The sequence below is a fragment of the Dermochelys coriacea genome, chromosome 5 (assembly GCF_009764565.3).
Source record: "Dermochelys coriacea isolate rDerCor1 chromosome 5, rDerCor1.pri.v4, whole genome shotgun sequence".
NCBI classification, from domain to species: domain Eukaryota; kingdom Metazoa; phylum Chordata; order Testudines; family Dermochelyidae; genus Dermochelys; species Dermochelys coriacea.
Window position 1 is genome coordinate 41,668,862 of NC_050072.1, and position 27,659 is coordinate 41,696,520.

The window sequence follows — 27,659 nt, forward strand, 5'->3', positions numbered from 1 at the left end:
AATTAGACGGTATTGGCCTCCATGAGCTATCCCAGAGTGCTCCATTGTGACCGCTCTGGATAGCACTCTCAACTCAGATGCACTGGCCCCAGATAGACAGGAAAGGCCCACAAACTTTTGAATTTCAATTTCCTGTTTGGCCAGCATGGCAAGCTGCAGGTGACCATGCAGAGCTCATCAGCAGAGGTGACCATGATGGAGTCCCAGAATCGCAAAAGAGCTCCAGCATGGACTGAACGGGAGGTACGGGATCTGATCGCTGTATGGGGAGAGGAATCCGTGCTATCAGAACTATGTTCCAGTTTTCAAAGTACCAAAACATTTGTCAAAATCTCCCAGGGCATGAAGGACAGAGGCCATAACAGCGACCCGAAGCAGTGCCACGTGAAACTTAAGGAGCTGAGGCAAGCCTACCAGAAAACCAGAGAGGGAAATGGCCACTCCTGGTCAGAGCCCAGAACATACCGCTTGTATGATGAGCTGCATGCCATTTTAGGGGGTTCAGCCACCACTACCCCAGCCGTGTTGTTTGACTCCTTCAATGGAGATGGAGGCAACACGGAAGCAGGTTTTGGGGATGAGGAAGATGATGATGATGATGAGGTTGTAGATAGCTCACAGCAAGCAAGTGGAGAAACCGGTTTTCCCGACAGCCAGGAACTGTTTCTCACCCTGGACCTGGAGCCAGTACCCCCCGAACCCATCCAAGACTGCCTCCCAGACCTGCCAGGTGGAGAAGGGACCTCTGGTGAGTGTACCTTTTAAAATACTATACATGGTTTAAAAGCAAGCATGTGTAATGATTAATTTGCCCTTGCATTCGCGGCTCTCCTCGATGTACTCCCAAAGCCTTTGCAAAAAGTTTCTGGGGAGGGCAGCCTTATTCCATCCACCATGGTAGGACACTTTACCACTCCAGGCCAGTAGCTCGTACTCGGGAATCATTGCAGAACAAAGCATTGCAGTGTATGTTTGCTGGCGTTCAAACATCATCCGTTCTTTATCTCTCTGTGTTATCCTCAGGAGAGTGATATCATTCATGGTCACCTGGTTGAAATAAGAAAAGGAGTACTTGTGGCACCTTAGAGACTAACAAATTTATTTGAGCATAAGCTTTCGTGAGCTACAGCTAACACAGCTGGTACTCTGAAACCTGTCATTATGCAATGCTTGAAATAGGGTGCTTTTCTTAAGGGGACATTCAGAGGTGCCCTTTCCTGCTGGGCTGTTTGCCTGTGGCTGAACAGAAATGTTCCCCACTGTTAGCTACGGGGATGGGGGAGGGGCTAGCCACGCACTGGGGGGAGGCAAAATGCGACCTTGGAACGAATGTATGTATATAATGCTATGTATGTAATGTTAACTGCAAGGTTTACCGTGAAAGAGTGTACCCATTGTTCTATAAAATGTGTCTTTTTAAATACCACTGTCCCTTTTTTTTCTTCCACCAGCTGCATGTGTTTTAAGGATTACAGGATCTTCTCCTTCCCAGAGGCTAGCGAAGATTAGAAGGCGAAAAAAACACGCTCATGATGAAATGTTCTGAGCTCATGCTGTCCTCCCACACTGACAGAGCACAGATGAATGCGTGGAGGCAGACAATGTCAGAGTGCAGGAAAGCACAAAATGACCGGGAGGAGAGGTGGCGTGCTGAAGAGAGGGCTGAAGCTGAAAGGTGGCGGCAGCGTGATGAAAGGAGGCAGGATTCAATGCTGAGGCTGCTGGAGGATCAAACTAATATGCTCCAGCGTATGGTTGAGCTGCAGGAAAGGCAGCAGGAGCACAGACCGCCGCTACAGCCCCTGTGTAACCAACCGCCCTCCTCCCCAAGTTCCATAGCCTCCTCACCCAGATGCCCACGAACGCGGTGGGGGTCCTCCAGCCACTCCACCCCAGAGGATTGCCCAAGCAACAGAAGGCTGGCATTTAAAAGTTTAAAACTTTAAAACTTATTGAAGTGCTGTGTAGCCTTGTCCTTCCCTCCTCCACCACCCCTCCTGGGCTACCTTGGTAGTTATCCCCCTATTTGTGTGATGAATTAATAAAGAATGCATGAATGTGAAGCAACAATGACTTTATTGCCTCTGCAAGAGGTGATTGAGGGGAGGAGGGAAGGGGAGGGTGGTTAGCCTCCCAAGGTAGCCCAGGAGGGGTGGTGGAGGAGAGAAGCACCAGGAGGGGTGGTGGAGGAGGGAAGGACAAGGCCACACAGCACTTTAAAAGTTTAAAACTTTAAAACTTATTGAATGCCAGCCTTCTGTTGCTTGGGCAATCCTCTGGGGTGGAGTGGCTGGGTGGCCGGAGGCCCCTCTCCTCCCGGTCATTTTGTGCTTTCCTGCCCTCTGACATTGTCTGCCTCCACGCATTCATCTGTGCTGTGTCAGTGTGGGAGGACAGCATGAGCTCAGAGAACATTTCATCACGAGCGCGTTTTTTTCGCCTTCTAATCTTCGCTAGCCTCTGGGAAGGAGAAGAGCCTGTGATCCTTGAAACATGCAGCTGGTGGAGGAAAAAAGGGACAGTGGTATTTAAAAAGACACATTTTATAGAACAATGGGTACACTCTTTCACGGTAAACCTTGCAGTTAACATTACATACATAGCATTATATACATACATTCGTTCCAAGGTCGCATTTTGCCTCTCCCCAGTGCGTGGCTAGCCCCTTCCCCATCCCCGTGGCTAACAGTGGGGAACATTTCTGTTCAGCCACAGGCAAACAGCCCAGCAGGAATGGGCACCTCTGAATGTCCCCTTAAAAAAAGCACCCTATTTCAACCAGGTGACCATGAATGATATCACTCTCCTGAAGATAACACAAAGAGATAAAGAACGGATGATGTTTGAACGCCAGCAAACATACACTGCAATGCTTTGTTCTGCAATGATTCCCGAGTACAAGCTACTGGCCTGGAGTGGTAAAGTGTCCTACCATGGTGGATGGAATAAGGCTGCCCTCCCCAGAAACTTTTTGCAAAGGCTTTGGGAGTACATCGAGGAGAGCCGCGAATGCAAGGGCAAATTAATCATTACACATGCTTGCTTTTAAACCATGTATAGTATTTTAAAAGGTACACTCACCAGAGGTCCCTTCTCCACCTGGCAGGTCTGGGAGGCAGTCTTGGATGGGTTCGGGGGGTACTGGCTCCAGGTCCAGGGTGAGAAACAGTTCCTGGCTGTCGGGAAAACCGGTTTCTCCACTTGCTTGCTGTGAGCTATCTACAACCTCATCATCATCATCATCTTCCTCATCCCCAAAACCTGCTTCCGTGTTGCCTCCATCTCCATTGAAGGAGTCAAACAACACGGCTGGGGTAGTGGTGGCTGAACCCCCTAAAATGGCATGCAGCTCATCATACAAGCGGTATGTTCTGGGCTCTGACCAGGAGTGGCCATTTCCCTCTCTGGTTTTCTGGTAGGCTTGCCTCAGCTCCTTAAGTTTCACGTGGCACTGCTTCGGGTCGCTGTTATGGCCTCTGTCCTTCATGCCCTGGGAGATTTTGACAAATGTTTTGGTACTTTGAAAACTGGAACATAGTTCTGATAGCACGGATTCCTCTCCCCATACAGCGATCAGATCCCGTACCTCCCGTTCAGTCCATGCTGGAGCTCTTTTGCGATTCTGGGACTCCATCATGGTCACCTCTGCTGATGAGCTCTGCATGGTCACCTGCAGCTTGCCATGCTGGCCAAACAGGAAATTGAAATTCAAAAGTTTGTGGGCCTTTTCCTGTCTATCTGGGGCCAGTGCATCTGAGTTGAGAGTGCTATCCAGAGCGGTCACAATGGAGCACTCTGGGATAGCTCATGGAGGCCAATACCGTCTAATTGTGTCCACAATATCCCAAATTCGACCCAGCAAGGCCGATTTCAGCGCTAATCCCCTTGTCGGGGGTGGAGTAAGGAAATCGATTTTAAGAGCCCTTTAAGTCAAAAAAAAGGCTTCGTCATGTGGACGGGTGCAGGGTTAAATCGATTTAACGCTGCTAAATTCGACCTCAACTCCTAGTGTAGACCAGGGCTATGAGAATGTGATCTACTTGGAGCATGTGTGACAGATTTCTCAGAACCTGTTAAAAGGGAAATGTCATTAAATGAATCTGAATAAAAAAGTCTTTTTTATAATTAAAAACAATTAAAACTGCACTAGAGAAACACCTCAATATGTTTATCACCCATTCGTATAAGTTTTTATTGGTTTCAGAGGCTTTACAGGTCGCATGGATAATCATAGTAAAATATCAGACAAGTTATAAACATCAGTACATTAAGGAGGGTACACAGGTTCTTCTCTATTCATTCTAAGTGGTGATCATACAGGGAACAATGAATATTTGACATGACACTTTCGCATTTTGTGTCATTTTAGTGGCCATGCAATAGTTAGCCAAGCACAGTCTATCCTCATCCTTTGACCATTACTATAATCTGAGTTTTACTCCGATGTAGTGTAAACATTTTCTCTATGAATGCATTAGTTAGGCTTATGTCAGTAGACAAAAATAACTTTCAGTATTAATACTGTAAACCTCATATAGCTTCACTATAAACTAGTACTTATGGGTAGTGGACATTATAATTACAAGTAGAGCTATATGTAAAATGGCAACAATATGAAAAACACCAGTTTAACAAAGGCAACCAGAAGTTATTTCCAAAATGAACAAACAGTTCCTTATATTATTTTAAATACAAGAAAATGGTTGTATTACATCTTTTTAGAGAGAGATTTGATGAATGCAAGAACTATTTTAAATTGTTTCAAATGAATAAACACTAAAACCAAGGGCACACTTTAAATACAATGGAAAGGAAAAGCTAAATAATTCTAATAATTATGCAGAATACATATAACAAATGAAGCAGCAGATCATATGGTTTCAGGCACTATATCACTGGTGATATTATTTATCACTTTCAGTCAGAGTCAGAATTCTCACAGTCTTTGCTAAGTGGGGGAAATGTGTTTAGCCCTTCTTTCCTTGCCATTCTTAGTTGTTGCAAGTGTTCCTTCATTTCCTTGGAAATGTGACAGATTCTTCCTTCTATGCCAGGCACTGCAACTACTGATGTGCTTTTATCTGTTCTTGTTTCAAAGGCTTGTGGTAAATTCATGAAATGTTAGTGCTAATTAAACTAAATTCTCTTCATGTAAACAACCTAAATGTGCATCTGACTATACTGCGAATAAGCTATTAAAATAATTAACATACTAAAAACCTGCCTTATTTATGAGTAACTGGAATTTTCTGATTGGCCTTTCATAAATTCATGTTGCACAAAGCTTACCATGAATATTCCCTTTGCAGACCCAGAGAGCTATATTTTAATAGTGTTAGCTCAGACATCAACAAATCAGGTAAAGCACCATTCTCTTACTTGTTGAAAATGTCAGAATCCAGGAAATAATTTTTGCAGAATGTGGGCCAATCTGCTGTTGTAGCGCTCTAGGTTTAAAATATATGAATCTGAGGTTAATGACTGTTCAAGGGATTAATAACGGGATGACCTACTGCCTTTCACTTTTAGGTTCCTAGTTCAAATCTTACCCAGACTGGTGGAGATTGAACGTTGGAACTATTTATTTATTTTAGATATTTTGAATGTATCCATCACTCAAATTAAGGCTAGTGCATACATTGTGCAAAAGGGACATCACACACTACCATTCTGATAGAAGACAAAGCAAAAGCAGTATAGCAGCAGGATTAGAAAGGGTAGAGAGAAAAAGGACTCTCTGACACACTCTATATGATTTTATAAAAGTATGCTGATGAGGGTGAATATAATGTAACTAAAATATGCTTCATGCAAAAGGTCTCTTGTAAGGTATCATTACAAATCTTATAATCTACTGAGTGTGGTCATCCTATTTGTATAAATGTATCACTCTTGTATCTGAAACTAGAAATATGAAATATAACTCTGAGGGCCTATTGTAGTTATGCAAAGTGTGGGCGATTAATGGTTGTTTGGAATCTTGATGGCTCCCATCAACCAGGACAATTGACTGTGAATGGCTCTGTTTGCAGGCAGGCTTTCTTGTGAGTCAGGCTGGGAGGAATGAAGGCTTGGAGTCTCACAGGAAATGTGACCATGTCACCTGGTACTGAAATCCATCTTAAACCTGGTGCTTTTCCATTGGGGTGGAGGGACAGAACCCAGAGAGACAAAGGATTCCCGCCTTGTACCAAAGCCATATAAAGGGGTGGAACAGAACAAAGGAGGCAGCTATCATGAGAAATCCCCTAGCTACCACCTGAGCTTCAACAAGGACTGTACCAGGGGAAAGGATTGTGCCCAGACTAGAAAGGTGTCCGGTCTGTGCAAGAAACTTATTGAAACATCTCTAAGGGTGAGATTTTATCTGTATTCAGTTTTTATTATTGTATTAGACTTAGACTTGCATGTTTTATTTTATTTTGCTTGGTAATTCACTTTGTTCTGTCTGTTACTACTTAGAACTACTTAAATCCTAATTTCTGTATTTAATAAAATCACTTTTTACTTATTAATTAACCAGAGTATGTATTAATACTTTGGGGTGGGGGGGATAAACAGCTGTGCACATCAGTGTTATAGAGGGTGAACAATTTATGAGTTTACCCTGTATAAGCTTTATATGGGGTAAAGCGGATTTATTTGGGGTTTGGACCCCATTGGGAGTTGGGCATCTGAGTGTTACAGACAGGCACACTTCTGTAAGCTGCTTTCAGTTAAGCCTACAGCTGTTAGGGGATGTGGTTCAGATCTGGGTCTGGGTTTGCAGCAGGCTACCAGGTCTGGCTCAAACCAGGCAGGGCACTGAAGTCCTAAGCTGACAGAGCAGGAAAGCAGGAGCAGAAGTAGTCTTGGCACATCAGGTGGCAACCCCCAGGGGGTTTCTGTGATCCAACCCGTCACAGACCCGTGTACATAGGAGCCTGTAGATAAGGAAGAAGAGTTTGCATGTGATGTAAGAGATAGGAAGCCAACATGGAATTCAAAGAGGGCAAATAACATGGTTTGAGTGAAGGTGAGGAAGATGACTTCAGCACTGCATTTTGGACACAAAATTGATTGGCTGCCACAAGGTAAGCAGCTGAGAAGCTAATGGACCTGTGTTTATCCATGGGTTTAGTAAAGAGAGTCGATTTTGACAATATTAAACAGAAATGTGGTTTAATGAGAGACTGGATATGTGGGAATAAAAAAGAAAAATGGCCAGATTTTCTGATGCATTGAAATTCTGCTTGCTACAGCAGAAGGGAGCCTATCAGGTTATGGCTCCCTGATTCTCTGTCCGGGACCCAAGTAGAGAAATCTGGGCTGCTCTACCATGCAGAGCTTAGAAACAGGTTTGCAGAGTTGGAAAATGAAGAAGGGACTCGGCAGGTACTTGTTGAAGGTGGAAGGGTAAGGAAGAAGAGAAGAGAGGCTAGTCCTATAGGAAAAGCTGAAGAGTCAAGGGAGACTACACCAAATATGAGCCCCAGGAGGATACAGGATGGGTTGAAGAGGATTATAAGGGAAAATAGGAATGGAAAGAACTTGCAGCCAGAGGGAACAGGGGAGAGACTGGAGAATAGCACTGTCACCAGGAAAAGGCAGGTCTATGTGATAGGGGACTCTTTATTGAGAAGAATAGACAGGCCTGTAACTAGAGCTGATCCAGAGAATAGAAGGGTGTGCTGTCTTCCGGGTGCTAAGACAGGGGATGTAGATGTGAGGTTAAAAAGGATCCTAAAGGGAGCGGGAAAGAATCCCCTAGTTATCCTTCATGTGGAAACAAATGATACGGCTAGATTCTCGCTGGAAAGTATTAAGGGAGACTATGCTAGGCTGGGGAAGACGCTTAAGGAAATTGAGGCTCATGTGATCTTTAGTGGGATCCTTCCTGTTCCTAGAGAAGGGCAACAAAGGTTTGACAAGATTATGACTGTCAACAGATGGTTTAGGCAGTGGTGCTATAAAGAGGGCTTTGGGATGTATGGCCACTGGGAGGCATTCACAGACAGAGGACAGTTCTCTCGGGATGGACTTCATCTGAGTAGGGAAGGAAATAGACTTCTAGGATCAAGGCTGGCACAACTGATAAAGAGAGCTTTAAACTAGGAATTAGGGGGAGATGGTTGGGAGATGTCCAGGAAATCACCACACCAGATTTTAGCATTGAGAGGGAAGAAGACGAAGTAAGAAAGGATACAGCTGTGGGTAGGAGAATGTATATAAGGAGCGAGGGTGGTGTGGATACTAGTCTAATAGGTTATACTGGCTGTAGAATGACTGTGCCTAATAGGGTACAAAATGTGAGCGAGGCCAAACAGCAAAAATTAAGATGTTTGTACACCAATGCGAGGAGCCTAGGTAACAAAATGGAGGAACTAGAGCTACTGGTGCAGGAAGTGAAACCAGATATTATAGGGATAACAGAAACATGGTGGAATAGTAGTCATGACTGGACTACAGGTATTGAAGGGTATGTGCTGTTTAGGAAAGACCGAAACAAAGGTAAAGGTGGTAGAGTAGCATTGTATATCAATGATGAGGTAGAATGTAAAGAAATAAGAAGTGATGCAATGGATAAGACGGAGTCCGTCTGGGCAAAAATTACATTGGGGAAGATAACTAGTAAAGCCCCTCCTACGAGAGTGCTTGGGGTGTGCTATAGACCTCCGGGATCTAATTTGGATATGGATAGAGCCCTTTTTAATGTTTTTAATAAAGTAAATACTAATGGAAACTGCGTGATCATGGGAGACTTTAACTTCCCAGATATAGACTGGAGGACCAGTGCTAGTAATAATAATAGGGCTCAGATTTTCCTAGATGCAATAGCTGATGGATTCCTTCATCAAGTAGTTGCTGAATCGACTAGAGGGGATGCCATTTTAGATTTAATTTTGGTGAGTAGCGAGGACCTCATAGAAGAAATGGTTGTAGGGGACAATCTTGGCTCAAGTGATCATGAGCTAATTCAGTTCAAACTAAATGGAAAGAGTAACAAAAATAAATCTGCAACTAGAGTTTTTGATTTCAAAAGGGCTGACTTTCAAAAATTAAGGAAATAGTTAGGGAAGTGGATTGGACTGAAGAACTTATGGATCTAAAGGTAGAGGAGGCCTGGGATTACTTTAAATCAAAGCTGCAGAAGCTATCGGAAGCCTGTATCCCAAGAAAGGGGAAAAAATTCATAGGAAGGAGTTGTAGACCAAGCTGGATGAGCAAGCATCTTAGAGAGGTGATTAAGAAGAAGCAGAAAGCATAAAGAGAGTGGAAGATGGGAGGGATCAGCAAGGAAAGCTACCTAACTGAGGTCAGAACATGTAGGGATAAAGTGAGAGAGGCTAAAAGTCGAGTAGAGTTGGACCTTGCAAAGGGAATTAAAACCAATAGTAAAAGGTTCTATAGCCATATAAATAAGAAGAAAACTAAGAAAGAAGAAGTGGGGCTGTTAAACACTGAGGATGGAGTGGAGGTTAAGGATAATCTAGGCATGTCCCAATATCTAAACAAATACTTTGCCTCAGTCTTTAATAAGGCTAAAGAGGATCTTAGGGATAATGGTAGCATGACAAATGGGAATGAGGATATGGAGGTAGATATTACCATATCTGAGGTAGAAGCAAAACTCAAACAGCCTAATGGGACTAAATTGGGGGGCCCAGATAATCTTCATCCAAGAATATTAAAGGAATTGGCACCTGAAATTGCAAGCCCATTAGCAAGAATTTTTAATGAATCTGTAAACTCAGGAGTAGTACCGAATGATTGGAGAATTGCTAATATAGTTCCTATTTTTAAGAAAGGAAAAAAAGTGATCCGGGTAACTACAGGCCAGTTAGTTTGACATCTGTAGTATGCAAGGTCCTGGAAAAAATTTTGAAGGAGAAATTAGTTAAGGACATTGAAGTCAATGGTAAATGGGACAAAATACAACATGGTTTTACAAAAGATAGATCGTGCCAAACCAACCTAATTTCCTTTTTTGAAAAAAGAAAAGGAGTACTTGTGGCACCTTAGAGACTAACAAATTTATTAGAGCGTAAGCTTTCGTGAGCTACAGCTCACTTCATCGGATGCATTTGGCATCCGATGAAGTGAGCTGTAGCTCACGAAAGCTTATGCTCTAATAAATTTGTTAGTCCCTAAGGTGCCACAAGTACTCCTTTCCTTTTTGCGAATACAGAGTAACATGGCTGCTACTCTGAAACCATTTTTTGAAAAAGTAACAGATGTTTTAGATAAAGGAAATGCAGTGGATCTCATTTACCTAGATTTCAGTAAGGCATTTGATACCGTGCCACATGGGGAATTATTAGTTAAATTGGAGAAGATGGGGATCAATATGAACATCAAAAGGTGAATAGGGAATTGGTTAAAGGGGAGACTGCAACGGGTCCTACTGAAAAGCGACCTGTCAGGCTGGAGGGAGGTTACTAGTGGAGTTCTTCAGGGATCAGTTTTGGGACCAATCGTATTTAATCTTTTTATTACTGACCTTGGCACAAAAAGTGGGAGTGTGCTAATAAAGTTTGCAGATAATACAAAGCTGGGAGGTATTGCCAATTCAGAGAAGGATCGGGATATTATACAGGAGGATCTGGATGACCTTGTAAACTGGAGTAATAGTAATAGGATGAAATTTAATGGTGAGAAGTGAAAGGTTATGCATTTAGGGATTAATAACAAGAATTTTAGTTATAAGTTGGGGACACATCAATTAGAAGTAACGGAAGAGGAGAAGGACCTTGGAGTATTGGTTGATCATAGGATGACTATGAGCTGCTAATGTGATATGGCCGTGAAAAAAGCTAATGCGATTTTGGGATGCATCAGGAGAGGCATTTCCAGTAGGGAAAAGGAGGTTTTAGTACCATTATACAAGGAACTGGTGAGACCTCACCTAGAATACTGTGTGCAGTTCTGGTCTCCCATGTTTAAAAAGGATGAATTCAAACTGGAGCAGGTACAGAGAAGGGCTACTAGGATGATCCGAGGAATGGAAAACTTGTCTTATGAAAAGAGACTTAAGGAGCTTGGCTTGTTTAGCCTAACTAAAAGAAGGTTGAAGGGAGATATGATTGCCCTCTATAAATATATCAGAGGGATAAATACAGGAGAGGGAGAGGAATTATTTCAGCTCAGCACCAGTGGACACAAGAACAAATGGGTATAAACTGGCCACCAGGAAGTTTAGACTTGAAATTAGACAAAGGTTTCTAACCATCAGAGAACTGAAGTTTTGGAATGGCCTTCCAAGGGAAGCAGTGGGGGCAAAAGATCTATCTGGTTTTAAGATTCTACTCGATAAGTTTATGGAGGAGATGGTATGATGGGATAATGGGATTTTGGTAAGTAATTGATCTTTAAATATTCAGGGTAAATAGGACTAATCCCCTGAGATGGGATATTAGATGGATGGGATCTGAGTTACCCAGGAAAGAATTTTCTGTAGTATCTGGCTGGTGAATCTTGCCCATATGCTCAGGATTTAGCTGATCGCCATATTTGGGGTCGGGAAGGAATTTTCTTCCAGGGCAGATTAGAGAGGCCCTGGAGGTTTTTCGCCTTCTTCTGTAGCATGGGGCATGGGTGACTTGAGGGAGGCTTCTCTGCTCCTTGAAGTCTTTAAACCATGATTTAAGGACTTCAAGAGCTCAGACATAGATGAGGTTTTTTGTAGGAGTGGGTGGGGGAGATTCTGTAGCCTGCGCTGTGCAGGAGGTCAGACTAGATGATCAGAATGGTCCCTTCTGACCTTAGTATCTATGAATCTATGAATCTATGCACCAGCTGATAATACTTCCCAGTTTTGGATAGCCTGAGTACAGCATGCTGAAGTCATGCCTTTTCTCTGCACCCAATGCAGCTATTGTGACAGGGATGGTGTGGAAAGGTGATTAGGGAGCTAGCTATGCCACCTTTTTCTCCACAGCGAGGACCCCATGCAGGAGGTAGTCCCAATAGGGAGATAAGGCCAGGTTTTTTCCTCTTTGTACCACCAAAATGTGCAAAGGAAAAAGCAGGCCTTCTGAGTCCAGGAGACAATGAAAGACAGGAAATGAAGAAGAGGGAGGGAAAGGGAGGAAAGGGATTAGAAGAAATGATAAGAGGTCAAGTTTTGGAGAGTGAGTCTGAAATGGTAACTGGGCATCCAAGAGGAGACATTAACAAATGCTTTTGTCAAAATGCAGGTTTCTGTTCAAAGTAGTGTTATCTTGATACCTAAATTATTGTTGTTTGCTAACAGTAGTTTTTTAGCTTATGCTCCTGAATAGAGTATACAGTACTTAGGTACTACAGGAGAAGCCAGGTCAAAGCCAGAAACAATATTCCCATTCTAGAGTTTATAGATGCTTTGTGTGATTTGAGGTTAGAAATTAGTTTGGCAGCATTACAAATAGGGCTAATAATCCACGGAGTTTTGAGTCAGACTTTTTAGAAAATTGTTTATAGTTTTTGGCATATAACTCACAGGCACATATGACTGTCTGTCCTGCCCAATTTAGAGCTATGTGGATATTTTAAAGTCTAGTTATCTTCACATTCGACAAAGTTCTCAGGATTAGATGGACTGGACAAAAAAACATATAGCAGACTGCTTAACCACAGAATGTCAAGACCATCTTTTAGAAGAGATTAAAGCATACTTGACATTGTACCTGCTGCAAAGAGCTCTATCTAAAGCATATCCTGATTCACAAAAATGCTCTGAATTTCCTGTCTATGGAACGCTGAAGGTTCTGAATGAAAATCTGCTCTGAAATATAGTGAGGTGAATTATGATGTGCAAATAAGGCAGATTCTGGTTTCTTGGAAATAGGGAAAACTGAAAAAGACTTAAAATAAGAGATTGTTAGAGGATTCCTTAACTTACTCAGTTATGGATAGAGACTTTTTCAGTGCAAGGACGAAATGTACTATGGATAATGCCAATCTTTCTGGAGTCTGCATGTCCTGACTAAAGGGAAAGTATATTTTAATGCACACCTTCCTGGATTACTGACAGGATTTTACTGCCTGGGTGAAATTGCCAGAAGGAAATTATACCTTTTAGGTTTCTCTTCTATACTTCAACTTTATGTCTTTTTTACTGTTATGGAGGTAAGAAGAATTTAATATTTCATCCTAAAACAAAAAAGCTTCAAAAACAGACTCCAACGAGAGACTGCTGAATTGGAATTAATTTGCAAACTGGATACAATTAACTTAGGCTTGAATAGAGACTGGGAATGGATGAGTCATTACACAAAGTAAAACTATTTCCCCATGGTACTTCTCCCCTCCCCCCCCCCCCACTGTTCCTCTGATATTCTTGTTAACTGCTGGAATTAGCCTACCTTGCTTGTCACCATGAAAGGTTTTCCTCCTTCCCCCCCCCTGCTGCTGGTGATGGCTTATCTTAAGTGATCACTCTCCTTACAGTGTGTATGATAAACCCATTGTTTCATGTTCTCTGTGTGTGTGTGTATATAAATCTCTCCTCTGTTTTTTCCACCAAATGCATCCGATGAAGTGAGCTGTAGCTCACGAAAGCTTATGCTCAAATAAATTTGTTAGTCTCTAAGGTGCCACAAGTACTCCTTTTCTTTCATCCTATTGAAGTTGCTGAATAGATGCACAAGTGTCTGGCAGAGAAGGTCTACAAGTTGGAGTGGAATCAATTGAGGATGTCTCAAAAACAGTACCCTCTCCTTCAGACAAGTAATTAATATTCTTAAAGAAGGCAGCTTTTGCCTAATATTCATTTGGAAGAGGCTGACACCAAAATACTGGGGATCATGATTAAGGACTTTAAAGAACAAAATGCTGGGTGGGATTTTCAAAACTACCTAGGTAAATTAGGAGTACAAATCCCAAACTCCTACTTGTTGCTGAAGTATACAACAATGATGACATTCATGTTAGTTTCAAGTGTATCAGTGTGGCCAGTGAGAGCAGCAGATGCCAAAGAGTGCTGAGGTATAAAGTATGCATTTATAATACTGAGTGATAGAGAGATATTCCACTAGTAGTTGATGGTATCAACCCTGGATTAGTTCATGGAGCCAAGATTTGTTGATTGACCCAAAGTCATTTGACTGATACAGTTCCTCACGGAGGAATAAATGAGAGACTCCTGCAAGTTTTGTTGGCCCAACAGTGTAGACTAGTTGAAAAATTACTTTCAAACTATGCAATAAAAAATCCCTGAGCATCACAATAATGAAAAAGCGGTAAGCTTCAAAAAGAGAGGGAGAAGGGAGACCTAAAGAAGGGTCTGCACACTAACATTTGCTATGGAAAAAGGGAATGGAACTTTAACTTTTTACATACAAGAGATAACACTATTAAAATTTAATTTCAACCAATACTTAGTTCTGGGGTGTTGTAGAAGATTATGAAGAGCTGGGAAAGATCGTAAAACAGAACACAAGGCTGTTTTTAAAAGGCTTTCATTTGTCTTACTATTTCAATGCCAGAATGAAAGTATATATTAAGTACAAGAGAATGCTTCTATGAATTTGAATCTACTTGTAGCATAACATCCATATGCTATATGCAAAAATGTGTATGTAGAATCTGTGCAGAATCAAACCAAAAATTCTTATTACTTCCCTGATGCATCTGCTTTTTTCTTAACAGGGAACATCAATTTCCTCAGTAAATGTAAAAAAGTCCTTAACATTTTATCCAGTTTTCAGAGATCATTTAAACCTTTCTAGTTCTATGGAGGATGCACCCTCACCAGGCATTACAAGCAGACCAGATCACCACCCAAAATTGGAAAGAACCAAGTCCCTCTTTCCAACATTTTCCCCTAAATTATTCAGTGATTGTTCTTGGCAAGCCCTCATCCCAACCCATGTTTACACCCTAATGGTTGTTGTCAAAAATTCACCATATTTACAGATACTGTATAAGCCTTCTTCTTAAATCGTTAATACTAAAGAAATAATAGATATTGTAACTTCACTGATACATTGTTAAATCTATCTTACTCCCAAAGGAATCAAATGAAACTATTATTTTTCTCCTATAATCATCACATGTCAAGATCTTGAGGTCAGACAGCTTAGAATTTCCAGTTGTCTTTTTGTAATTTTTCCTTTTATACTACCATATAAATACACTTACTACAGCAATCCTTCAGTCTTCTTCCCCAGGAGGTGCGTGGAGTCATTTAGCCTTAGATCAAATGGGAGATAGCCACCTAAATAGCTTTGAGGATCTAGGCCTTAGTTCACATGGCTTAAAATGAAAGGAGGCAAGTATGGATGACTAGCTCCTTTTTCACTTACTGAGTGATTTATTTCAGGCTAACTGCAACCTGACTCTCTGTGACCATGGAAGACTCTAAAGACAACACAACTTCTGCAATCACTGCATGGAAGAGTTAGGAAGAGAGAGCTACCTACCCTACAGTTCCCTATATGCCATGGATCTGAACTCTAAAGGGTGAGGGATTGTGACAGTAGGCCTACAACCTGCAAAAATTCTCTTGCCACAGATACTGTAGCAGGGGAGGAGAGGTATTAAGTGGGAATACTATGGCTACTGGTACAGACCATGGATTTTGTCCCCCCAAGCTTCATGTTAAGTCCTCTTAATGATGACTAACAAAGGACACCAGAATTTCATGCTAATTTAGGGGTTTAAGCTTTTGAAGTCTGTTATGTTCCTCCTCCATCCTTCCATACCTGTCAAGTTCCCTGTGCAGCCTGCCACCCTTCCCTCTGCAGAAAACAACCTTCTGGAAGAAAGTGGTCAGTCTCATTCCCACACAATGAATCATATGCCCTGAATGCTACCTTTAGCGGATAAAGAGATCATTCTTTGGTAAATCACTAAATGTTGCACAACAAATTTAGAAAGTTAGGAACAAATACACTTAATTATTTGTAATTGCAATGGTGCCCAAAATCCACAGTAAGGATTGTAGCCCATTGTGCCTCAAATGATATATTTTAAATTACCTGTTAATGATGCTGATTTGGACTTGGTAATTAAACCCATTCGGTGACCTGAGATGCACTTTTTGATGCCATGCACAATCTTAATAGATTCAAAGTGATTAACAACAACTGTGGAAAGTGTCTGTGCAGTTTCTGTACCATACATCCTAGGACAATTCTGAAACATTACATAGCCATCCTTTCCCTGAAAAGTAATAATTATATTTAATGAAGAATATCTTTAAAATATGAGCACTTAATTGTCTATTTATAAACCATTATAATTAAAGTATACACATTTGTTAGAATAGTAGCTAAGGTTGATTTGATTAAAAATATTGTATTCAGTAACAGAGTAAGATTGAATGTTAGGAGACAGACTTTCAAATAACTTCCAAATTGAACACACATCCATTTTGAATGTAAGTACAGTAATTGGGTCTACTGGGTGACCTACTACTTGATTTAAATATGCAAAAACAATATTTGCATGTGCAAAATTCACCAGCAGAATTTTAGTGCGTGGTCTGAAAGTTAAAGCACACTCAGAAATCAGGTCTAATATTTTGCAAGGAATGGGAAGAAGGGTGGAGAATTATAGAAATTTGTATAAGAAATAAAGACAAATAGAAACTCTGGGGGTGGAGGGAGTGAACAATATCTAAAATGGAGTCAAATTAAGCCATAAATGTAAGTCAGTATTTCATAAAAACAACACTCCTGGAGCATGAAAATCATTCAAAATATTTAAACACATTAGAGCTTACCTAAGCTAAGTACTCCTTAATGGCAAGTTGATAGACTTTGTTTTTCTTGAGATATTGTCCTTGAATCTTTACAGAGTCTCTTATAATTCGGTGCCCTGGTTCTGCATTTGGATCAAATCCAAATTCCATTCCTGCTACTTGAGGAAACCTGGAAGTTAAAAAAAAAATTTTTTTTTGGTATGAAGAAAGAACTGACCAAAGTACTGACCCTCCCAGAATTCTGAACAAGTATACTTCAGTAAACTGCTATATAAACTCACAATAATTAATTTAGTGTTTGAAATATGTTCGTAATACTGTTTCCAAAGACAGTATTTTCACTGATTACTCTGTAAAATACCACACTGAAAAGGCAGCTTTTACTCTTCTTACCAGTGGCCATTGACCCAGGTAATCATCTGGGCTACCGGATTACGGAGTGGAAGGTCTGAATTCTCCAGTTCTTGCACCATGGTCACAATGGTTTCCAGGTTTCATTTTTAACAGGCAAACTGAACTTTTGGACCAATTGCTAAATCCCAACCTGTCATACTGAACCAATTAATTCATATAACCTGAAAATTCAATTAATCAATCTATTATCTGTGGAATCAAGTTAGTTCCAGAATGTAATACCTATTAACCAGCTGTACACAGGTTTTCTTATTTTTGTTATTTTCACTATAAAAAGTAAGCTCCAAATAAGAAGTATAGGTATAGGTTTTGTATAGGTTTTCATACATTGTGTGTGACAAAGATTTATCTGTATCCAGAGGTTTTATGTTTGTACTTAAATTAGTCATTTGTCTTGCTTAGAGTGGTGTATTAATATGCTCAATACAGTTATTACATAGGCTTGTGAATTCATCATTATCATTACCTAGAGCATTTGAATGTTAGTATTAAAGTAGCTAATCATTGGGACAGTGTGGAGAATTTCCACAAGAGTTCAGAACAATTGGCATTTTCATATAAAAAGAGGTTGGATAAATATTCTATATACCTTCCATCAAGAGCTGGATATCTGTAGACTCCATTTTCGAGAGCTTCCAACAGTTGTCCTCCTGTAATTCTGACTACTAGAAGTGGGTCCGCAATGGGAAGAATAGTTAAAAGATCATGCATAATAAAATCTCCTGCAGGATGTATATGGTTTGAACGAAGGGTACCTACAATCATCATAAAAGAAAATCAAGATACTCCCTGGTCCTTTTTCTACCATGGGTAAATAGCCCGATTATTTAATATAAATGATACAAGTTTTAAGGTTTGTGGTCTGGATGAGAAAGGATTTATATGGTTAATAATGATTATTTAAATAATGCCATGGGACCTGGTACTACAAAGATTTAAATACATGTCTAATTTTATGTGCTGTAAATAATCCTATTGATTTAAAAAAATAAGAAAGTATGCTAATTTTAGTAACTTCAATGGGACTGTTCACACTGCATAAAATTAAGCATATGTGGAAGTCTTTACAGATTGTAGACTTATTTCTCAGGGAAACACAAAGTGCTCTTGCAGCTATATTAGAGTGGATGCTGGATAGCATCTACTATAGTTAAGCTTACCGAACAGTTCCACGAAAATTCCCTGTTTATACATATTCTTAACTTTCCAAAACCTTTTGGCCTGAAAGTTTTAATTTTAGTTCTCTGCCAAAAAGGTGAGTTTTCCTGGAACAATAATTTCAATTTTAAATTAACAAAAACCTTTCTGACAACAAATCTTGCTATTTTAAAAATGAAAAACCATGATAAATCATTTCCTTCTTAAAACAAAAAACAAAACTGACAAAAGGACCCCAGCTAGCACCATCATTTTTTCAGTTTTAAAACATGCAAGCAACAACTCCCTTTTAGAATTAAAAAAAAGGTACATTCAACATTTTCCCTTTAAAACAAACATTCAGCAAGCACCAATCAAAAGTCCAATTCTACACTGAAGAACTATGCTGGCAACATTCTCTTTTTAAAGGAAAATGACAAAAATCAGAATAGAAGTAGGCATATTTTTAGACCCTGATTGTGCAAATACTTACACATATGGGACTACTCACACACATAAGTTCTGCACATGAATGTGCAACGTGTCTGGAGGATCAGTTTTCATTTTTAAACTGAAAAATCATGCTTGTAACAACAAACAATATGTCCAATTTAAAAATAAGACCATGCACCAAGCAAAATTTCTTGTTTTAAAGGGAAACTATTTATAAAAGAATAATTGCTTACAAGGAAAAGAGGAGCAGAGTAAGGGGGATTTTAATCCAACCAAACTAACTTTGTCCATGAAGATTTGTGGAAGGTTTTTTTAAAACAAATTTTGGAATAGGTAATAAAGGGAAGCAAATTGTTCTTTGTACCAATGTGAATTGTGTACATGTGGAAATGGGAGGGTTTTAAAAATGCATTATTATTCTTATTACTTATTATTAGGGAATGAGAGGGGGAAGAATTACAAAATGGCGCCAAGATTTCACCTTAGATATTTAGTCTCACTGAGATACTGTTGTGCTATAACCCCTTTGAGTCTCATTTACTACTATTACTATCATTAGTTTGTTTCTGGCAACAGTACAAACACAATAGGCATGGTTCCTACCTTGGAGAGCATATGCTTTAAGATGGGATGGGCAAACTTTTTAGCCCAAGGGCCACATCTGGATGGGGATACGGCATGCAGGGCCATGAATGTAGGACTGGGGCAGAGGGTTGGGGTGTGGGAGGAAATGCAGAGTGTGGGAGTGGGTGCAGTGTGCAGGAAGGGGCTCAGGGCAAGGGGTTGGGGCAGAGGAGGGGTGCAGGGTGTAAGAGGGGGCTCAAGGAAGGGGTTGGGGTGCAGGAGAGGGTGCGGAGTATGGCAGGGGGTTGAGGTGCAAGCAGGGTGCGGCAGGGGGCTCAGGGCAGGGACTTTGGGTGCAGGGATCAGGAGGGGTTTGGGGTGCGGGCTCTGGCTCAGCACTGCTTACCTGGAGCAGCTCTGGGGTGGCAGTGGAGCACACTGGGGCCAGGGCAGGCTCCCTGCCTGCCCTGGCCGCACGCTGCTCCCGGAAGCAGCTGGCATCACATCCCTACAGCCCCGGGGGGGGGGACAGGGGCAGAGGGCTCTGTGCACTGCCCTCATCTGTGGGTACCTCCCCCAAAGCTCCCATTGGCCGTGGTTCCCCGTTCCCGACCAATGGGAGCTGCATGGGGCGGTGCAGCCTGCAGAGCCCTCTGGCCCCCCAACCTACAGGGGCCATAGGGACGTGGTGCTGGCTGCTTCTGGGAGTGGCAATCTGTGGGCCAGACCCAAAGCCCTGATGGGCCGGATCCAGCCTGCAGACCGTAGTTTGCCCACCCCTGCTTTAAGAGATAAAGGAACTAGACAAAGATAGAGGGTAGAAAAGGGTACAGTTTTCAAACAAGGTGGTAATGGGTCATATCCTGATAATATAATGCTTTAATACCATTTCTATTTGTTTTGGTACGATATATAAACTTATCATGTACTCCAAAACCTTTCCAAAATCAGCCAGTTAGTTTACTTGTTTACTTTTATGACACGTTTATGTAACGTAACTCATTTGACCTTTTCAGATCCCTTGATTTCTTGATGTACTCTGACTCAAATGAGTGGCCGGGACCATTCCTAATTAAGTAATTAAATAATATTTCAAACATTGCTCCATCTTTAACAAGTAAATTAATGTTAAAACATTCCAAACATTTTGGATTACAATAAATGTTTTTTGAAAGGACAATCTGAATTGAGTAATGCTACATCAGCATGAGTAGCTTCTAACATTGCATTAGTTATCAGGTTTCCCAGGTTGTTCTCTGATCTTCTTACAGTAGAAACACGACCATCTAATTCTGTGTCGATTGGACAAAGAACTTCCTCTAAAAGAGGCTAAAAAAAGAGAAGGGTTTATAGCAGACTATTTATTTGAAACAAATATGTCCTGAAAACTACAGAATTACACTGTAAAAATGTTTAAAATTTTGAGCAGAAAAAAATAAAAAAAGCCAAGCTATGGAAGAAGAATATAGTCTCTTCTCAATCCCCTGTGAATCTGAATAGGTGCACAGAAAGTGCTTTATTCTGGCAATGGACAAATAGCAACAATTCCAAATCCACCTGGCTTCCATTATACACCTCTGCTGATGAGAACTTAACATTCCATACAGACCTACAAAAATACATTTATCTTGAGTTTGACTAGGTAGGGGAAATCCCATCCTGTAATTTCTTGTTGTTATAGTGTATACAGGCAGAGTGCAGATAATAGTAATCAGCAAACAACAGCAGAGATCAAGAAACCTGTTCTGAGGTTTTAATCACAGTTTTTGAAACAACTTTCTGAAAAGCAGTTTGTTCTTGGCTACTCTTTCAAATAGCTGTATGCAGCACAAGTTCAAGAGTACTGGTTGACACTCATTGTCAGAAATGGATACTTTTCCTATCATAGAGAAGCTAAAGATAGATTCAGTCATCCTGGGATTACAAACAACTTTAAAGTCAAACTGAATTTAACAGTTTCAAAGTCCACCTATAATGTGTACTAGTTTTTAGTACCCCTGTGGATACAAACTATCCAATTAAAATTTCCTTGTGAGGTTTAGTCCCTTTAGGATTGTAGGATACAGTAGTTCATAGATGCACCCTCCTACACAGACGAAAGACTGCTGAGCAGGAAGCTGCCATGGACTATAAATGGTATCAATATTGCATGTCAGAGGAACTAGCTTATTTGGCATTTTAACATTTTGTCAGAATATTTTATTCTCAGTGAAAATGTCAGTCATAAATGAAATGTCCTTAAATATAAAGCTCTAGGTTCCCAGGGTGCAACAGTAATACAAATAATAGACAATAGCTGTAATAATAAAAAAAGGGAAATTCTTCATTAAGGCCAGTGGCTTTCCATTGAAATGACATCAGCACTCATAGAATGGAGGACTCTATACACTACTTCATTAATTCACACGTATATAGACACTGCAATTCTTCAGATTCACTGACAGAGGGACTTCAATGGTGTTCTTTTTTTTGCCATGAGAGCTTTATACATACTGTAGGGACTATATTTACTGTAGACACAAAATGGATAAAATTGTCTATTGTTATAGTATATCCTTATACTTGATCTCAAAACGAAGTTTGATAAGGTGGTGTCTTTTAATAGCAATTCACTCATGGATTCAGTACTTTAAAGTTTGACTTTCCATTAAAAAAATAAGCTGAAGCCATTAAAATGTAATGGGCCAAATTTTTTCTTGATATAATTTCACTGAAGTCAGTGGAGTTACATCAGGAAGGAATTTTGTCCTCAGTTTCAACCTTAATGGGCCTGTCAATTTTGGTAGGACTGAAATGAAACAAGTTCTTTTATATCTGTTTGCAAAATCAATTTAATTTGTATTTGTACAAGCAGAGTAATTTCACTGACTTCAGTGTAAATATCGTTGAATAGAATAGAGTGGCATTAATCCAGATTTATGTCATAACTGAGATCAGAATTTGGCCCACTGTTATCAGTCTGATCACTTAAAACAACAATTTTTATCTTCTTTTTCTAGAACAAAATATTTAAGGAAGTTGTACCTACCTGCAGGTTTTGAGTATAATCATCCACCACTGATTTTATAAAAGAATCTTCTTCTAGGTTCCTCAAAATGTCAATCTTCTGAAATGTATACTGAAGTGATGCACCAAACTTTCTTATATTTATTTTTGAGAAATTCCTGAAATCAGACCCACTTTTGACAATCCAAGTTCCAATCACCTTTTTGATTCCATAATCATGGTCATGGCCCCCAGAACCAGATCTATTCCTCGGGTGTTATGGGCAAGTCTGATGTCATTAATCCATTTAATGTGTGTCATAGCAATCATAAGTTCTGCTCCCTCTGCTTTAAGTTCTGTAGATATTTTATTAGCTGCTTTGACATAATCTATATAGTTTACGTTTGATTTGTTAATGGTAGGCAAGGTATCCAGCCAGTCTTCTTCTACTAATCCCATTAAACCAATTTTCGTATTTTTCCATTTAACTACTTTTTTTTTAACTGAACCATGGCCTAGTGGTTTAGAGGTAAATCTGTCATATACATTGCTGAGAAACCATGGAAATTTCATTTGTTGTATATAATCTTCCAGAACATCAACACCAAAATCAAATTCATGGTTTCCTAAAAATATAAAAATCCAGAAGCTAGCTTGTTAAGCTTAACAACAAAAAGTGGTCACATGAGATAATTTTAGTTTTTATATGTCATTTAGAATAGCATTAGAGATATGAAAGCTTTTTTTCTTCAAACTAAAGGACCAAATTCCTCTTTTACAGCAGTGAAAACCGTTAGTCATTCCATTTACTTCTGTAGTTAGCCCAGCTTCTGTAGTAAAGGACAACAAAATGCTTTGCCCAAAATATCCACTTTTATGCATCTACTTCTTTTTATACATATATTATCTAAATTTTAGCAAGCCCAATATTTTTGGCTAGAAAGAAAAATAATATGTAATACCCAGAGCAAGATTATTGAGAGAAAAAAAAGATACATCTCTCAGTTTATCATACCATGTCTTTCGTTGACCTTTGAAATGTAATGGGGGAAAGAAAAAGATGCTTTCTGGTACCATGCCAAAAGGTACCAGAGATTACAAAGGTGTGGGTAAATAATTAGGCCTATTTAAGAGAGACTTTTGATACAGCCAGGATTAAACAGGTCAGTGGATCAAGTTCTGGAGCTATTATTGTGGTCTTGTATCTGACTTTCAGGAACCCTATATCTACTGTGTATTATGCCAAACAATTCTGTACACCAAACTGCTTGGGAGGACGGTCCAAATGTTAATGTACAAAAACCCACAGGCCTGGAACAAACTCTATTAATATGCAAAAACGGACAATTTCATGCATAAGTGCCTGTTAATATGCACAAATATGGGTTTTTATAAACGTACACGTCTCTGAAAATATGGTCCTTTATCTAGTGCTATGGTCTATACAGTGCTGTACAAATGTACACTGTATATTTAGAATAGGAAGACTAGGAAAACACAAAGTTGGTGATACAGAAGTTTGTTTTGTTTTTTTTTACACTATCTACTGAGTGGCTTTTGAGCTTTGCAAAGCAGTGACCAAAAAATAGAAAGGAAAAAGAAAGACTAGTTGACCTTACTGTTCCATTTAAATAAGTTTGCATGGGAAAAAGACAGGCATCTAGCCTGCGCTGTTTGAAAAACCAAATATAATAAAGAATATGCATTTCTCTTCCCCCCATTTTGCCCAGGAAGAAAGCCCTGTCACTGGGCAGAATGGCACCTCCAGTGCTACTCTCGCCTTAGCTATACATATACGTCTGATTATATATTTACCTAAGAGCACTCTAGACCCAGCTAGAGTTTGTGTTTGTTTGATCTGTTATGGTTTATAAGAACACATGCTTCTATCTGAAAAGATCAGTTAGCTTAGCTGGTCTACTGGTGCTAACATTATTGGGCCGAGGTTATTTAGAAGAGTGGGCACTTGCTCCCAGGATCAAAAAGAAAGTTGGTTTCATGTGGAGATTATATTAATCTGTTTGCTAAGTGCTGTTCCTTATCACAAGCACATTGAACATGTCCTCTATCTTTCGCACAAGCTGCCTATTGGTTTTCAGGTTATTATAAGACAAAACCCAAAATCTTATAAAGCTCTAAATATCTAGGGACCTCTCTCTCTAAGCGGCCTCCTCTCTCCTGTGACATATGTCATCATACTCATGAATATCAGAGGCATCTGAATTAGAGCCTGATTGGTATATAAAGAAGAAGAGGTGGCTGCTGGCAGGGCATTCTTTGTTATGAGCCCTTGCCTCGGTATTTGCTTTCCCCTTTGGTCGCCTATTTATAAAGGCAAGTCCTGCCACCTCCTCTATAGCTGCAGAGGGCATCCTGCAAAGGAAACCAGTGCAGTTATACTTCACAAGAAAAGGGTGGGGTTTGGAAGGTTCTGCAGTGTGTACCCACCCTTTGTGCATTGTGAAGTCTTGCTCCACAGAAACTCCCTTGTGCCATAACCTGCAGGGGGAAGGCCAAAGGAGCTGCCATTATGCAGAGCCTGTGGTGCTTGCTCCAATGGAAGAAAAGGCACATTGTGGCTGCAGAGCACTATTTCAGCTCTCAGGCTGAGGTATCCTCTGCTGAAAGGCTCCCACTTTCCTGAGGGAGGGGATAATTTCTCTCCCACACACTTCTGCTCATCCATCGAGGCCCCTCCCCCCTCCCCCCCAGCTTTCAGACTAGTTGCTGGGTTGAGGATTTGAGCCACTATGCAGCAAAATAAATAGTGTTTTACAAGATATAAGGACACACAATCTAAGTCTTTTGGTCACTATAGAGTTTATAATCTAACTGTGGGTGCGCCTGTAAAAGGTAGCTATAAATATATTAACATGGCACAGATATTATGAAATTCATCTGTAAATAACATTTACTTACCAAAGACTGCGAAGTGTATTCCCACTGCATTTAGTATAAGAATCATATGTTTTCCTTTTGTTATTGAACTTAAAGTTGATGGATTTAAGCAGTCTCCACTAAATATTATAAGTGGATTCAGGGAACTGAACTTTTTTATAGCTGCAGCAAATCTACAAGAAAAAATACAACTTTCAACTTGCTTTATTAGATGGTTAGTGCGGTTGAACAATCTTTGTAGCTTTTTTTTCTGGGTAGAATTAATTCTGTTTTAAAGTTTGGCAACTGCTTCAAATTAGGAAAAAATGCTTAGACACAAAAGAAAAGTGAGGGAGTGTTCACTCCATTCTTTGAGTTTTTATAGAAAAGAATCTCTGAACAGAAAGGGAGGAAAAGAAACAAGAAGTTGGAAGCAGAAAATAGCAACAGCATTTTCCCCTTGGCACTACGTTAACAAAAATAATAAATAACAACAATAATATCCGTCCTATCTTTTGCATTTCAACTTTCACTCCCCCATGTCCTTCCTCTTCTATTTCCATCTTATCTGTTTTCTTCTTTTCCAAATATTGTCTCATCTTTTAGCCTTCTCTCCTTTCTTTGTTTTAAACACACATTTCTAGCCCTTTCTTTCTTTCTATTATATCATATTACTCTATCTTCCTCATATTTAAAACATGTACAAATTACTGGAATATTTCATCAATGCTGATGTTGCTGCCATTAAATCACTTTACCAGTGCTCTATGTCAATCCTTCTGAGAACAGCACTTCCTGAAGCAGATTGACTATAAAGGTTGCTTTCAGGAATATTGATTCTGCAAAGTGAAAAAAGTGTGGCAGGAATGACAAATGCAGTGGGAGAAAAGGCTCAGTATCCAAGAGTTACATGCTTAGTCATAACTGAAGTGGTGTTACCCTTAAATCTAAAGTTGATTTTAAGATTCTTGGATGCTAAAATAGATAACAATATTCTTCATATTGTGAGTGTTCATTCCACAGTGACTATATTTTGTGTCAATTTCATAGTCATTACATTAAAATACAAAAGAATGTAAAAACAAACCTGCGCAAGTCTGTGTGTAGACAAGTCCTATGTCACAAGGAGAAACCAGAAACCAACTGAAGAGTATGCTTTACAGAGTCAGTATCTCCTTTCCTCTGGTTAGTTGCCTTTGTCCTGAACTAAAATTTTCACATAGGAAAATTTATCGATAGAGTTCTCATGTAGCAGTGAGAGGCCATCTTAAGTGAGGAGAGGGTGTATGATTGGCCAGAATTTATTAGAGGTGGGGCTCAGGAACTATAAAGCCTGCTTCAGTGCAAAGGGGCTCACTCTAGTGTGCTAATCCATTTTAGGTGATCTCAAATCCTAAAGGTATTGTTCCAGTTTGGAAGATTAGTCTAGGTAGAAGCCTGTGGGTTTTAATCTGGTTGGAAGTTGGCTCACGTTTAAGGAGAGCGGGAGACTTTGTGAAAGGATACAATTACAGATCTTTTATGGGAAAAATTTATAAAGGGGTATTTTTTATGAAGCTGTCACGGGAACTTTAGTGATTTGAATTCTTACTTCCTATGGTATCTTAAATTAAAGATATTTTAATGGACTCCTGAGCTTTTCTGTTCCTTTTCCCTTCATTACACTGAAGTCTATGACCCGCATGGAGGTGCACTATTAGTCATAGTTTGCATGCTAAGAACTGATTTGGGCCCAATAACAAAGGTCATATGTTCGTGTAACTCATTGTTTGTTCCTGAAGAAAACAGAATTGGACTGACTCTTCCTGCTGTCCTTTAAATAGGCATCAGATTTGATAACACCAGCACATCCTACTACTATCTTAGGGCATGGCTACACTTGCAGATGTAGAACGCTGTGAGTTAAACCAGTCCTCGGAGAGCAGTGTGTCCACACTGTCAGATTCAAGCGCACCGGCATGGCCACATTAGCAGCTCTTGCAACGCCACAGAGAGCAGTGTATTGTGGTAGCTATCCCAGCATGTACCTGACTGCAAGTGCTTTTCAAATGGCGGGGCGTGGAGTGTGACAGGAAGTGTGTTGTGAGTATGTGGGGGGGGGAGAGAGGGTTTTTGGGGGGCTGAGAACATGTCAGCATGCTGTCTTGTAGGTTGAGACAGCAGCAGACCCCCCACCCCCGGCCTCTCTCTCTCACACTCACAGCAGCAACATTCCACACTAATGGTTGCTTTGTCCTGGAGCAGATAAGCAGCCGGCTGTCAGAAACGGAGCTTTGAAAGGGCATATCCACATTCCCACAGCCAATTCCAAAACAATGACAAGAGTGGCCACTTGACTTAAGGGGATTATGGGACGTTTCCGGAGGCCAATCATAGCGCAGTAATGCAATACCTCGTTCACACTGATGCTGGGGCATTTCAGCCAAGGCACAGCAAGCGTTATGCTTCTCGTGGAGGTGGATTATCAGAAGCGCCCCAGCTGCAGAGTCCAGGCGCTCTAAATGCCTTGCCAATGTGGACAGGTCGTGAGTTAGGGTGCCTGGGGGCTGCTTTAACGCGCTCTAAC

The 27,659-nt window shown here is 40.3% G+C and overlaps 1 protein-coding gene across 1 annotated transcript; it reads right to left on the reverse strand.

The window, feature by feature from the left end:
• Nucleotides 1-4,178: 4,178 nt before the first annotated feature.
• LOC119855733 (trifunctional nucleotide phosphoesterase protein YfkN-like) lies at nucleotides 4,179-25,692 on the reverse strand. The gene is given in 9 exon segments (XM_043515055.1): nucleotides 4,179-5,099; nucleotides 15,939-16,122; nucleotides 16,685-16,832; nucleotides 17,667-17,832; nucleotides 20,413-20,560; nucleotides 22,260-22,468; nucleotides 22,471-22,842; nucleotides 25,136-25,287; nucleotides 25,589-25,692. Coding segments are annotated over 7 exon segments (1,299 nt in total). The 3' UTR covers nucleotides 4,179-5,099; nucleotides 15,939-16,122.
• Between the last annotated feature and the right edge of the window lie 1,967 nt (nucleotides 25,693-27,659).